This window comes from Vanacampus margaritifer, chromosome 11 (genome assembly GCF_051991255.1).
Source record: "Vanacampus margaritifer isolate UIUO_Vmar chromosome 11, RoL_Vmar_1.0, whole genome shotgun sequence".
NCBI lineage: Eukaryota > Metazoa > Chordata > Actinopteri > Syngnathiformes > Syngnathidae > Vanacampus > Vanacampus margaritifer.
This window is the reverse complement of record NC_135442.1, coordinates 10143482-10159137: the sequence shown is the minus strand read 5'-3', so window position 1 is coordinate 10159137 and position 15656 is coordinate 10143482. Positions and strand designations below refer to the sequence as shown.

General features: G+C 40.1%; 1 protein-coding gene across 1 annotated transcript in view; it reads right to left on the bottom strand.

The window, feature by feature from the left end:
- Positions 1 to 15656, bottom strand: part of ptpn4a (protein tyrosine phosphatase non-receptor type 4a) — a 52553-nt gene that overhangs the window by 3999 nt on the left and 32898 nt on the right. The window contains exons 10-26 of the mRNA XM_077579833.1: positions 15076 to 15164; positions 11405 to 11468; positions 10842 to 11014; positions 10361 to 10429; positions 10114 to 10248; positions 9307 to 9468; positions 7433 to 7592; positions 6521 to 6604; positions 6282 to 6338; positions 5998 to 6154; positions 4277 to 4443; positions 4073 to 4163; positions 3866 to 3927; positions 3514 to 3660; positions 3076 to 3204; positions 1084 to 1232; positions 64 to 199 (exon numbers count right to left, since the gene is read on the bottom strand). Coding sequence (XP_077435959.1) covers positions 64 to 199; positions 1084 to 1232; positions 3076 to 3204; positions 3514 to 3660; positions 3866 to 3927; positions 4073 to 4163; positions 4277 to 4443; positions 5998 to 6154; positions 6282 to 6338; positions 6521 to 6604; positions 7433 to 7592; positions 9307 to 9468; positions 10114 to 10248; positions 10361 to 10429; positions 10842 to 11014; positions 11405 to 11468; positions 15076 to 15164 — 2031 coding nt within the window. The remainder of the gene's footprint in view (positions 1 to 63; positions 200 to 1083; positions 1233 to 3075; positions 3205 to 3513; positions 3661 to 3865; positions 3928 to 4072; positions 4164 to 4276; positions 4444 to 5997; positions 6155 to 6281; positions 6339 to 6520; positions 6605 to 7432; positions 7593 to 9306; positions 9469 to 10113; positions 10249 to 10360; positions 10430 to 10841; positions 11015 to 11404; positions 11469 to 15075; positions 15165 to 15656) is intronic.

The following is a 15656-nucleotide window of genomic DNA, read 5'->3' as shown; positions in this document are numbered from 1 at the left end:
CAAGATGAGTGAGTTGCAGTCAGTGCGAGAAGCAAGATTGGAAAAACAGCTGGCTGGACGTACGGGTGTCTGGATCATCATGGCTCTCTGGTCTCTCATGGTCCGGACGATTTCCAGAGGGTACACCGGCTGGCCGCACTCCATGAGACACAACGCTGCTTCCATGGTGATCAGAACACCTGTCCGACCAATCCCAGCACTGAGAAAAATTAAGAGACAGAAGGATATGTTAAAAGTCACATAGTGAGACTGAAGTTGGTTTTAAACTGCAGGTCCAAACGTCCTATTCCAATTTAATTCCTAGACAATTGAGTTTGAAACGGTTAGTTAACACATTGACTTTATCACTCGAAATAAAGATTAGAACTTTGACAAGTTTAGGTTGGCGCTAAGATGTGGAACGATCACCTCTTAACGTTCGAACTGGTCCCACAGTGGAGTGTTTTAAGTCTCGTCTAAAGACCCACTTTCATTCTTTGGCTTTTAGTGCAGCGTGAATTGTGTGGTGCTCGGGGTCTTTTCGTGTTTTATTTTTAATTTTTCTTTTTTTTCTTTTTAATGCATTTATTTTGTATTTTACTTTCGGTATTTTAATAGTTTTTTTAAAAATTATTTTTTATAGTTGGTTTTACTAGATTTTATTTGTATGATCGTGTGTGGACTTTAATGTGCAGCACTTTGGAAACGCTTGTTTATAAAATGTGCTATAGAAATAAAAGTGGATTGGATTACATTGAAGCTGCTAATCATTTATTTGCCTTTAGAAGCCTGATCTATAGCAGTGGTTCTCAACCGCGGTCCTCGATTACCCCTATCCAGCTTGTTTTCCATGTCTCCCACAAGCAACACGTGTTTCAAACAATCAGCTAATCAGCAAGCTCTGCATGAAGCCTGAGGACAATCCTCAGCTGTGTTGGCTGGGGAGACATGGAAAACAGGCTGGATAGTGGTACTCGAGGGCCGGGGCTGAGAACGAGTGATACAGTATGTAGGGAATACTGTATCAGGCGTTTACATAAAAACTTGTGCGTGAGTTGGGAATGGGAAAAAAAAAGCTGATCTGCCATATCACAACCCTCTAACCTGCAGTGTACCACCACAGGTTGGTCTTGCCCGGTCCTTTTGCTCCGAACCAAAGCAACAAAGTCCAAGAAGTCGGTGGAGTCATCAGGGACACCGTGGTCGGGCCAAGCCAGGTACTGGATCTGGGTCAACTCTCTCTGCTGCTCACTCTGAAAAGGTTTAACACATACAAAAACAGTGAATACAACTTTCCGGGAAAAAATTATTTCATTCATACGCTGGCTAGCCTAAAACAAAGAAATACAATTGGGGACTTATGCTCGAGTTTATTGTGACAGATCAAAAACACTGTAACACCTTAAACAGATCTCCAAGGGCTCTTACTCTAAGTGATGAACAAGTTACATTTTGTGTTCATAAAATTCATTAAAAATAATTAAATAAAATAAAAATAAAAATAAAAATAAATAAATAAATAAAAAAGAGCGAGAGAGAGCAATGATGACATGTCAAATCGGTAAAATTACCGAATGAACAATACTGAGCTCTCCAGGAAAAAAAATAAAAAATAAAAAATAAAAAATCGACATGGCAAGTAGCAAACCAGAAGATTCCAAAAGAAAGCCTTCTTAACGACACACCCACACACACAAACACTAATATTCTTCACATTTGACCATAAGAAGAACATCATTGCAGCTTAGAGCCATATAGTGTCGGCCTCACTGTTGAGAAAAATTAAAGCATCTTTTAAGGGTTGATGTCTGTGCAGCAAGTGTAACGAGAAACGAGTGCTTGGCACGTCTGCCTCACAGTTGCCGGTTTGGAGTTGGAATCTCATCTTAGGTCCTCCTTGTGTGAAGTTTGCATGTTCGCCAATGTGCTTATTATGGTTCATTTTGTTGGTGCTGCGGCTTCCCGCCTCATGGCAAAATCAGCCGCATTAGCTTAATTGAAGACTTAAAATTCATCCATAGGTGGGATCTTGCATATTAGGGGGAAAAAAACTCTTGTTGTTGTTCTAATGAGTGCATTGATTTACTGATTTTATATATTTTTTTAAATTCAAAATGAAGCACTTTTGTTTACATTTCTGTGGTCATGATATTACCAATAATTGTGATCATTTTAGTCCCAATAACTGTGATGTGAATGTTCCATACTGTTTCATCTCTAGCTTTAGCAAACACTGTTTCAGTGCAAAAGTCTTGTGCTGCCTCAACACGGCAACATGGTCTCCATGGCAACCGTTTGGCAGTACTGCTGCTTTGTCGACCAATACATTTTGAAAGGTCATGCTACATGGGAAATGGTCAGTGAGGTCAACTGGTCACAGATGTGCACACAAACAAAGAATTACACATCCAAACAAAACAACAGAGACTCAGAAAAAAGAACTCTGTTATTACGGTTTCATGTCAACAATGGTAGTCTCTAATTTAAAAGAATGCAAAATAACCACCATGACTGTAAACAAAACAACGCAAGCAAACTTGTTGTCCCCCTTTGTGCTTTTCATCTTGCGACTTCACTCCTTTTTCTTTTACAAGAATCTGACTGACAAGGGGTGGTTGCGTTGCCATGGTAACCAGATCTCAATACGTGGTCCACATGCGAGAGCAGCAGGAGCCAGAAAAAGAACAGCCCACACCACTCGCTATGGCAACACACCTCCTCTGGATCCTCAGCTGCTCATTGTTTCCGAAACGCCGGACGCTCTCGCACCATGTTTCCTCTGTAATCTACCCTGCTGTATTCATCCTCTCCCTCTCTTTTTCTTTAATCGGGCCGTATTGGCTACCTAAACATTTATGCAACACCCTCCAAAATACTGATAAAAACAAATTTGAATTATCTTTACTTTTGGTTTCATAATTAGCATCTATTGAGAGAGGTACACATTGCAACGGCAATGTAATGTAATTTAATGTATGGCAACTATTTTTTGTTGACATTACTTTTAGCAATATCAAGAAATATAGTGATAACCGTGCTAATTTTGGTCCCTGATGTGAAACGTTCATACGGTTTCATCTTTACATGCTGTCTCACCTGTAAGTGCATGAGGGTCATTTCCCGGACCAAGAAGGCTGAATTTCCCTCCTCGTTGTGGCACGTAACACTGAAGTCTCCGTACGGAGCACTGCTGTCTGGGTTGGGCCAGTACTGGTGGCACTTCACCTGTAACCGACAAGTAAGATTGTGGAGCCACATTGAAGTTACCCGGTCTTTGCTTATAGAATTCTACAGTTCCTGAATAATATACACAGTTGAACTACTTCGATTAGAATTTAAGATTACTGAAGCTGGTCGTAAAGGCTAAAACGGTGAAATTACAAGTTGTTGTATAAGTATTCTTGATGGAAGACTAAGTAACAATTAAATGGATAAAAAAAATAAAAATAAAATATACTCAATTCTCATAATATCAAGAAAAGGAAAGGAAGAAAATTAATGACTGCTGATTTTCAAAGAAAATCCTTGACATACCCGTCCCCTCTCGACCTGCGTTGTGAGCATGACCACCATAGATGAACCCTGCTCCCAGGTCATTTGCCAAAAGTCAGGGCAGGTGTTCGGCAAAGGACCTTGGCAAGCTATGTAGCGGTTTATGAGACTGGAGGCAGGAATCTCCATCTAAACACACAGGAATCGAAAAACAGGGAACTTACTTAACAGCTTTTGTCTCAACTTTTATCTGGAAGTTACAGGTATGTATTTTCAGCATGCCTAAATTTGCATGTGGGTTTAAAAAAAAGTACCAGAGAAAAAGGCATACTGAACTTTGTGACACAATAAACATGACAAATGGGAATTTACGAGGCAGTAAATCAAAACTCACATTGATGTAATTTGCATTGATGTAGTCATCTGTGCTTTTCAGAATGACCCGCGTGGCATCATCTTCAATGGGAGCGATAGGACAAAACAAAGAAAGGAGGAAAAGCAACAGAAGGCAAAGTGAATGACAACAGCAAAAGTGTCATACATAATATAAAATATATATATCTTATTCTGTAGTTCCAAATGTTGTGTAGCAATCACATACAGGGAGAGATGTCTCTGTAGCGATTTTTGGAAACGTTCTGAGGTAATTTGGCACACAGCATGGTCATCCCGGGTCTCTTCCTGTACAGTTGCTGTAAGAAACAGCAGCAAGTTGAGGTCACTTGATTGATAGTCCAACAAAGAAATTGAAAAAGTTGGTAAAATGACTGCATCTGTAAGAATGATTTTTTGCATTTCAACTCACGTCAAACTGGGCCAGTATGGCTCCACTGCTCAGACCGTCCTTTAGGGCAACCATAGAGTCCCTCAAAGCATGCTGGTCCAGCTGGGTGGGGTCTTGAGGGGACTTCTCTGGGATGTACTGAAAATCTGGCTCCGAGTCCACCTTCTCCTCCACCACGTCATAGATGGCTGGATGGGACAATAAAGAAATGTTCCATCAAAACATACAACTGTGAACAGAAGTTTACACACGCACACGCGCACACACACACACACACACACACACACACACACACACACACACACACACACACACACACACACACACACACAGATCACGGACATGAATGCCATTAAATTGGGGATTTTATTAATTTATTTGAACCATTTTTTCCCAGGGTGGAGGGATTATACAACACGCAGCTTCTGTGTAAATCTACCATTGTTGGCATTACTATCACAAAATTCTGCGGCTTGTCCCATTGCTTAGAGATTTGGTCAAACCAATGCATGATTCATAAAATGCTTGTCAGGCTGGCAATGGCAAAGCTGCATTCCCTCATGAGCACCACTCACTAAAAAATGTAACTAACTGTATCTATATACGTATGTATAATTTTGATAGAGAATTCTTTGCAGATGTACAATGTATAAATTCACAAGACCATGGAAGAAACAAGCTAAAAATAAACACCCAAAAATAAATGACATTCATGCCCAAGATGAGTAAGTGAAAAAATCTGACCACAACTGTCTATACAGAGGCAAGATAATGTTGCAATCAAGGTGAGGACGATATTTGAAATGACAGCAAGACAAAATGGGAGCTAACAGACTTTCAACTTATTTAAATGATATGTATCTGCTTTGATGTACGACTGCATGTAAATCCCCCTTTGACCCACTTAACGCAAAGCGTTGCAATGATTCATCATCTTCAAACACTCCCAGAAGGTAATGAAAGAACTCTTTGATGAAGTACATACATATAGCTGAGAATGAGGTGCAAGCGTATCTGAAGACATATCTATTAAACATACATAATTATTAACATTCAAACCCAGACATCAGATGAGTACATGTTCATTGCCATTGGCATCTTTCACATCTGGTTATAAAGCAAGAGAAGCCTTGCAATGTAGTTTGAAATTAAATTCAACATCTAAAAATAAACACTATTGTCTTAGAGCTAAGTCAATGAGTTTACTGTATATTAGAGTCTGCAATCATGCATGGCCTGACAAATTATTGAACATGTATAATGCCCCATCACACGCACACACAAAATTAATCCTCAATTGAGGTTGGAGGCTTTTTTGCTCAAGGGCACCTCAACAGTAGTCAGGATGTTGACTCACATTTCCTGAACAGAACTATTTTTTAGACTCAATCCTTCCAGTTCCAAAACTCGTTACAGATGAGTTCTAATGACATTTGCACGGTTGTTTTCATGGTCGGTTGTTGCCTCTATGGGCCCTGCAACTGACTGGCGACCAGCTCAATTCAGCCCAAAATTAGCTGGGATAGGCTCCAGCTCACCCACACCACTAATGAGGACAAATGCTACAAAATATGGATGGACAGATGATGCTGATCACATCTTCAATTGTACTAAGTAACGATAAAAAGACTCAATTTCAATTGTGCTATATTTTATGACTTTGTGTGACTAGTTTTTTTCTTTCATTCGGCTTATTTGCTAATATTACTTTTTTTAAATTATTTTGTATGGCTGAATCTTACCGTTTGGCCTGACCAGTAAGATGAGCTCTCCAGAGTGGCTCTCACAGCTAGCCTTGATGAACATGACAACCTGGTCGTGGGTGTGGTCCGAGATGTCCCGCCCATTAATTAAGACGACCTGGTCACCTTCATTCAGGCGGGGCACGCACAGGTCAGCCTTAAGCAGAAAGCGGGATCAAAACAGTCAAATGGGAAATTTGTCAAGCTGCATTTGGAGAGTTTTACAATATGCTGTAATGGGAGAGTCCTGGCAGTATAACTAGAAAAGTAGAATGTTCACTTACTGATGTTCCAGGAGCAACTCTGGACACTATGATTGGCATCTTCTGGTCAGCTCCACCCTGGAAACACACACAGACACGCTCAGGCAAAATCGGTCAACTTCTGAAATCCTTGTTAACAAGTCTAAATTACTGGGAGAATAGAAATCTGGCATGCACAGAATTACAGTAAATTAATGGACAAATATAGAAGCATCAGAAAATAACTACAACAGACCAGACAAATTTAATTTTTTTTTTACCTTAACGTTGAAGCCAAAGCGTCCATGTTCATCAGGTCTCATCTTGATCAAGACCAGATTATCATGAGGGACAACTCCATTCAGCTGAAAGAACGAGTAATAATAGACTTATTACTTAGACTGCGGCGTCAATAACACAATAAGTCTTTGAGATCCCCATTTCAGAAAAAATAAAAAAGTTGAGATTTTCCATTGAATTTCATATTCATTGTATTAAATTGATATTATTCTGTTAGAAATGCATATCTGTTAAATTCCTTTGCCACTTTTATGCACACTTAGTGAAAGGGTGGACATTTTTGGTTAGTGTTAGCATTTTTTGAGCACATAAGTGGAGCTTCACCAAGCAAAATGATTGAGTTAGCAAGCTGACTGTTTAGCAAACATCATATAATATATTTCTGGAAGTTTTTTTTATATCTATTATTTCTCAATGACAGAGTGAACATGTTTATCTTAACAATATGGAACAAAACACATAGTATGATGAAAATTACGAAACATAAGTGTAAATATTTATTCTGCAACTGCAAGAATGTCATTGAAAACGGAGGATTTCTGAAAGAGGCATTAACCCGTAATGACAGTTACTGATGAGGACACCAAAAACACTCCATAGTGGTATTGAACCACGTAATCCCACCACAAAAAAAAGGGAAAAGGAAATGATATTGATGATAACTACAGTATACAATCATTTCTGTCCTTTAACCAATACAAAACAGGTCCGCCCATTCATCCATTTTCTACTGTTAATCCTGTTCAGGGCAATGATCTCAGATGACTTTGAGCAAGGGACGAGGTACCCATTCAGACAACCATTCAGAATAACAAACTCCCTTGTGGGGAATTTTAGAGCCTTCAATTAATCGAACATGAATATATTTTGTATTATCTAATCCCTTGACTGACCGTGGTCTTGTCAGTGTTGGCAGGAACGTCGTACATCTCGTTGAGGTGGTTGTCCAAGAGGCTCTGCTGCGAGTGGGCCTGGATAATCTGGCTCAAGGTTTTCCTGCTCAGCTGCTTGGGGGGCAGAGCCGGAGGTTGGCCGTCCACCCCGTCAGGAGAACTGGGCATTGCAGAGAGAGAGAGAGACGGAAAAGAAAGAATGAAACTTTATTATGTGTATAACAGTAACATTTGACTGCTCCTGTACAAAGTGAAACAAACATTCATTTGAAAACAAATACAAAAGGTAAAGACAAGAAAAGATGAAGTGAGATGAAAAAGGCCCCAAGAGTCCGAGAGGCCTGATAGCGTTTGTTGTCTATGTCAGATTGAATTAATTTCAATGAAATGTGCTTTCAAGAGGAAGAAAAACAACCCGAAGCTCATCGCCACGACAATGACAGACTTGAATGTGAAAGGTTCATCAGGTAATGCTTCCAACAGCAACATGGTAAGGGTAAAAGCCAAGGGGGGTTGGGGGGGGGGGGGGGCGTCCTCCTTGAAGATAGGCGCAGCAGTCAAACATTATTGCCTTTGTTTTGACTGCTGTTACTGGTGCCACTTTGTGTCTTTAACACATGCACGTACACCCACACACATACACAAACAGATAACGCTTATGTCTTTAAACAAGGTCAGCACGACGGCAGTGCACAGCAGGCCTAAGATAGCATAGCACATCCTCTATGTTCATTTTGTACCGGATGGATGACTAAATGTAAATTGTATTTATTCCAAGTTATCCAAGAATAAGGGTTAAAGATATCTACAGTATTTTAGACCGTATCCACAATTTACTGTTTAAATTGTCCACATACACCAACACTCATCCACAAAAAAAAAAGAACAGGCCAGGCCAATAAAGTTAAGCCTGCCTTTTTCATAGGGACATTTTAAAAAATGGTGGCATTTAAAACCAGCTTATTTTCACAAAAAGCTTTCCTTAGCATCTGTGGGGGGTGGGGAAGTACTAAAACACATTATCATTGTGATAAAAGAGCAAACTTGTATCAGCTAAGAATGGAAAAACAACCATAGATCATTTGTGATGTCTGACAGTGAGAAGGCAGGTGAGTGTGTCATCATTTTGGCTCAGGAACAAATGAATGAGACAAAAATTTGCTTGCATTGCTTTAAAGGTGGCACAACATACCCGCAAAACAGTAAATATTTGCTGCTTTGTACAGAGAGGAATAGAAATAAAGCTATCGGCAGCATGATGAAAAAACTATTTCTAACTCGTCATTAGTCAAGCAGTGCACTAAGCAGAAATCTGACTCCAGAAATGCAAAGAAAAAAAGAAAGTATACTGATTATTGACAATAACGTTGCCGCTCCTGTGAAATGGTATTGCAGACCTATTAAATAACTTACCAGACCATTTTTTATTGTTAAAACACAATAAAACATGATGAACACACCCGCTGATTACCAATACTGCCACTGTTGGGCAACTCGCTCCGCCCTCCTCACTCACTGTATGCACATTTCATGAGTGTTTTTACAATGGGTTAGTCTTTTCAAAGGGTTCAGCTAGTGTCACTAGGAGAGGGTGTGAACTGTTGGGAAAGGCCACAGACACAGGCAGACATAAAAAAAAACTAAAATAAAAAAAAGTCAACTCAGCAGTGCTGTCAGACAGAGCAGCACTAACAAAAGATGAGTTGAATTTAACCACAAAATTACACTGGGAACTATTTTTATATGGGTGACAGAACAGAAATCAGTTGCATTACTGCTAAATTCAAAGTTAGTTAGGAAATGTGCATTAAAATGGGGGGGGGGGCATGTGTGACCTAACTTCCGCAGGCAGGTATAAGAGTCAGGACACTTACGGGGTGGAGTCCAAGCTGATACTGTTGGCCTGCGTGGAGGAGGCCGACTTGTGATTGGAAGAGAAGACGGGCAAGCTTGGCGACGTGTGTATCACATGATCAACAAGGTGGCCGACAGACGACGGGCGTAGCCGCGTGCCCTCTTGTGTAAACAGCGAATTCCTAACACACATACAAAAGAGTTTGAGACTCCAACTTGGTCTTCTTCGTCCAAAACAATTCATTAACATTGTGCAGTGTACAGAATGGAGCCATATGGGTTGAGACTGCACATCTTCTCTAGCTTTGATCAAAAAACACAAAGAATATTCATTAGAACAGGAAAAAGCAGCGCATATTTGGAGCTGTAATTTGGCTTGGAATTCATTTGCTACTTAGAGGTGCATCTTAATACATACAAATATTGAGAAGAACTTCATTTATTTTAGTAGTTTAATTCAAAACTCAGCTAATAAACATATTTAAAAAAAAATAATTTTTTCACAATTATACCTTGAAAACTCTAAATTGGCCATTCAAATATATATATTTTTTTTACATAAGCAATAACCCATTTTTTTTAATATAGAAATTAAATACAAATTAGCCGTCTGAAAAGTATTTCCCTATGTGTTTATTGAATCTACAAGTATATACAGTAAAATGTTTCACTTTTTGTATTGATCTACCTATACTAGCGAACTTTGATGATTGTTTGCCGTTCTGTTTTGAGATGCTCCCAAATATTAATTTTAAAACTTACATTAAACATCAACAACAAAATATCCTTTAAGGTCGCTTCATTTAAAAGCTAAAATTTGGACGCACTGATTGGGCGTCCCAGGTGGCGAGCGAGTCGGCAGGCTCTGGGTCTCCAGCCGTTCATCTGATAGGCTGTTCCTGCTCACCGTCTCCCAGTCAGTTTCCCCCAACAACTTCCTGGCCAGAGGCTTGCTAGGGGATCTGCACAGAGGAAGTGAGCACTTTTGCATATACACTTGAACTAAAGACAAAAATATAACAGCTGCTGTGTGGATTTTTGAATTGGCCAATCTAGGAAAGACAGGGTAACTACCTGGCAAACACTCTGTCCTTGATGCCTTTCTCCTTGCCATACTGTACAGATTGTACCTCCGTTCTCCCGCTACGTGGAACGAGAACAAAAAAAGAAAACGTCATAAAACTAGAGGAACCTTAAAAAAATTGGGGGATTCAAGCAAGATATCAAATTAAGCAGCTGAGGTGCAGTGGTTTGTCTTCATGAAAATGTATTTACCACTCATTATTCAAAATGGAATATTAATGACAAAACCAAAACAAAAAGTTGAAAACCCCTTTTTGGGTTAACCATGAATAATTCAGCTGTGATATTTTGGGGGGAAGGTAGCATGCAAGGTGTCCACGAGCCATCTAGTGTTTTAGCCTATAAAACCGACGTGAAACAACTGGCTGTCTCAAATAATGCATGTGCGCCTCCATTTGTCAAAGCCTGGCTGTGAAGTCAACATGCTTTGGATTGTTCGTTTGTATGTTAAATGCCATATGCTTCTTCGTACCAGTATCGAAACTTTGAGCCAAGGGTGAAGTAATGGGAGAAGAAGTTCTTCTGTAGCGGGATGGGCCGTTCCAGTCGGAAGAAGGTGTGGTGCTCAACACAGGCCTTCCACAGGTTCTTACAGGCCCGGTAGTTCACCATGTTGAAACCAAGCAGCGTCTCTCGGGTCTCGGTCTGAGTGGAAGGAAAAGATGGAAACAGTCGTGAGAATAGCACTAATGTCGGATGTTGATTGACACAAAGGACCATGTTATCTATTTTGCTTAATAACTGTATAAAGAGAGAAAGTTTCAACATTTCGTAACTGATACACAATGTTCATTGGGCTGTCTGTTTCCACAGGAAGTTGATGTCCTCGCGTTTTAAGCAAGGTTGCAGTGACAACCTGTTAACATTGGAGAACTTAACGCAGATGCAAAGAACAAGTACAATCTGCTATTGTTCTGCTATAAAACAGCTCGGTAACGCAATACCGCTCCATAACAGCAGGTGGCCGCAGTCTGTATTCCACATTCAAAACAGCAATAAAACAATTTTTTGTATATTGTGTTTATAAACACTTACCGCCTCTCTCCTCAACTGGATGAAGAACTGCTTGCATTTGAAGGATATTTTCACTATTTTCAACCTAGAGGAAAGAAATGACAAGAGGTTAGTGATACTGTTTTCTATAAAAAGGCAACAACGTTTCTATTGGAACTTGATTGTTATTTTGCGGCTGGTCAAACAAAAATACAAAATGAACTGTTTGTCTGTGGGCAGAAAAAATGGAGCATGGACCAAGGAAGAAGCATTTAAGTAGTGTGGCAGATTTGGATCAGTGCAACACAAGCACGCCACATCAGGTTTCACAGCGCTTAAAATAAGTCAGTCACGAGTTGATTGTTTTTTAAAAGCAAAAGGCAGAGAGGGGGCTGGTGGCAATAAAAAGCCAAATGTTCAGAGTCAGAACCCACTGGGCATAACAGTGGGCACAGATCCTGCAGGGAACAAGAACTTACAATGTGAGCCACAATGGCTGAATGATCGTATGTCCTACTGTCTGACTGAATCATACTGTAGTGTGGATTGATAGTTCGTTCCAGTTGCACATTGAAAACATTTGAGAGACGAGAGACAGCAGGTGGGGCACTACCACGTAGTCTACCAAAAAGTTCAGCAAGTCATCATAGAGTCAGATGCATATCAGATAGAAAACACCTTGCAATGGCAATGCATTTTTTAAATTAATTAGCGATTGAACATAATTTTGATTTGCTGTTGATGTGAGTGCGCAACGCGATATGATAGCTTGGCGTCAGCGAAGCTTGTAACGGGGATGGCCTGTGCCTGGCCGGCACCATAGTCTACCATTTTAATCAATGACATTGCAATAAATTTGTGTGTGTTTTTTTAGCACATTAAATTAGCAATTAAACATAATGGTGCTAATGTGTTGCGAGTGTGCAACAATAAAAGCCAACTTGAACATAGCTCGGAAAAGCTGTTCGGAAACACAAGCAAGATGGAATTTTGCTTTTTTTTTTTATTTCCTGAAAAGTTGTCATTTTAGAAGTGGCGGGATTCTGCCCAACAATGACGATAGGATATATGAAATATGAGTAAATGCTGCCACGCAGAGTTAGAGTGTATATCTTGTCCACACCAGCAAATCTGCGAATTTGGTGTCCCATTCTGACAAGACCTGGGACGTATCGATTTTGGTGATAGTAACATTGAAAATGACTTTGTTTCATTTTCTTGAGCAAAAAATACATTGACTTGGCCATCTGGACACTATAGGACCATTAACGTAGATCTACAAAATTCCATCATGAGTTTGCCCAGTCACTTTCACATGAATCTATCATCTCGTCTTGCTGCTACAGAGCATCAATGTTGTAACCTTATGTTCAAATCAGATGAGCACACACTGTAAGAGGTGTGCTGATGAGCAGCAGAGTAATATAATTCCTTCCTAGAGCTCTATTGCTACTCTGACTCATCACCCCTTGCTAAATATATTTCACATGCACACACATGCGCACGCAGAAGCACACACACGTCACACACATGCCGAGGTTGAGCATGAGTCATGCATAAGTGTGCCTTATTTGTTTGGATTTTCTCTGCTAAGAAAATGATAAAATCTGAAAGATTTCTCAGTTTCTGAATCAATCTTTTAACCGTTTTTTTTTTTTAAATGCAATTCAGAACAAGAAAAGGGAACAATCTTTGAAAGAAGAAAGGAAGTGACAAAAAAATCACGGCAGATGGTCACAGCCCTTATTCTATAACACAACTGAGACAAAAAGAAAAAGACTGCAATGTAATGAGAGACTTATTTCTCCCACCAAATGCTAAAGGACAACTGTTGGGGGACACCACTAAAGGGACTCTAAAATGCAGACCGACTGTGTGTTTGGCACTTGCTACAAAACTGCACACGTTAGAACACAGTAAGAAAAGAGTAATGAGAAGATGTTTCAATATTTCTGAGAAATCTGGTACAACACATAAGCCAGTCCAGTCCAAATCAGCCACACAAGAAAAAAAAACATCTGGGGTAAAAGTGGGTTAAATGGTAAAAGCCACCTCAACTACTATGTGAGAGGTTATCAAAATAGAGCACATTACATTTTTTTCTCAGCCACATGGATTCCTGGAGGCAGTTCAGGTGGAGTTGTATCAACAATATCTACCGTTTGATTCCCCAATTAGCGGATCTCTGTTTGGGGGAAAAAAATGAGTAATGACTAATTTTTTTTGTTGTTTATTCTTCTTCTTGTTAAAACTACAGCCCAAATCGCACAGACCAAAGACTGAACTGGTTAAGAGGAGTTGCCAGGAATAGTCCTCACCAATAAGGAGTGCCAGTATGAATAAATCAAAGGAATTTGATTTTTTATTTATTTTTTCTAACAAAGCACTGTTCCTTATCCACACGCTTCTGAAGTTGGCAGGTGATTTGCTCTTGGCGTACAACAAGTGGAGTACAACATGGTAGTGTAACTGAATCTGTTGGCTTGCTGATCACGCTTCATATTGAGTCATACCGCAGCATCGTGCTTGAACAAACCATGACTTTTTTTTTCAGCCGTGACGTCAGTTTAAAAGGCTCAAGGGCAATTATTACACTAAATAAAACGGTCCCAACAGATCAGGTGAGGTTTGGGAGCATGCTCGACACTGTTACACCATGAGTGACTCACAGCACAGCTAACATTCAGGTGGCCAAAGCCCCCAAGGCAGTCTATTTGTCCCATCCAGGTGTTCTCCAGGTGTCCTCGGGGTCATGAATGGAGAGACACCGACAAGTAGGAGTGATCACTGGAAAGCATGTATCTGTAGTTGCTTTTCTGACATTCACAAATGATTCAAGCATCATGCCCTACTTGGGTCTCTTCAAGAAGCTGCTCTCCCATACACTATAGAGCCAAAGATTTTCCTCAGGGACTTGATTACAAAAGAGTGCAATCTTCATCTAAGGTTACTGGTGTGTGTCCATGTCTCACTCTCATAAAGCAGGACTGGGAGCAACAGGATTCTAAAGACTTGGAACTTTGGCTGTGGATATAAATACATGGAATGCTGAACAATCCAGTTTAGCAACTTTATTATTCCCTGTGCCTGGCCCAGATGTCTGCTGACCTCATGATCACAGTCACCAGAAGAATGAATGTCACTGCCAAGGTAAATAAATCTCTCCACGCTCATATCAACCTGAGCCTTGGTATACCCCAACTTTTTTTCGTTTAGGTACAGTCTACTTTTATCACCATTCACAAAATAATCAACTATCATGCTACATTTGGGCCTCTTTGAAGAGCTTTTTTTCCCTATATTATCTATACCTAAGGATTTTCCTCACGGACTTGATTACAAAAAAAAGTGCGATCTTTGTCCATGGTTACTGGTGAGTGTCTAGGTCTGGTATTCATACTGTAAAGTAAAAATGGTAGCACCAGGATTCTAATTTAATTCGACTTGGACCATCATAAATCTATGGAACGCCACACACTCAAGTTATGTGGTTTATTCACTCCCCATGCTCAGCCAAGATGCCAGCTGACCTCATGATCAAAGTAACCAGAAGAAAGAATCTCTCCATGATCTTACCAACAAGAGACTTGGTATATCCCAACTTCCTTTCTTTTAAAATCAATGCACTGTACTGTATATCTGCATGTAAGAATGAACTTAACTCCTAAATTTGCAACAATTGGACTGGAACTTGATAGGTTTGTGTCACTCACCATGGGAAATAGTTGATCCGTACCCTGTTCTTATAAATGACAACGCCGGCAGACATCACCCCAATGAGTATCTCTGTGTTACTCTGATCCTGAAAAAAAGGGGAAACAGAGCATGTGTGTTGAGGCAGAGGTATCGAGCATAATAAAAGACAAAAATACGGAGAAGGACTGCAGTTAGATGGGCGAAAATTATATTTGAGTCTGGCGTCCTCACTGTTTCAAAGCAACAATGTAGCGGTGGAACAGAGCCACCTTTTTGTGGACACACCTGACTAAAAACAAGAGCAGATGCTTGTGAAAGGAGAGAACACAGTCGGACACCAACTTTGCGTGGGTTCAGGTTTAGTGACCCTGAGAGCTATTCCAACGTAGTAGAGCCTCTTCAGCAAATAAATAGAGGCTTTTTATCTTGCCACTGACAACTTATCCACAATTGCGTCATGATACTCCATTTGATACAGAGTATGCTTGCAGTAAACTACTGTAAGGTGCGTAAAGGCTACATTTAGTTCAAGAATCGAGCAGATATAACATACAGGTTTTTGGAATGTGAGAGGAAGCGGGAGTGCCTGGAGAAAACC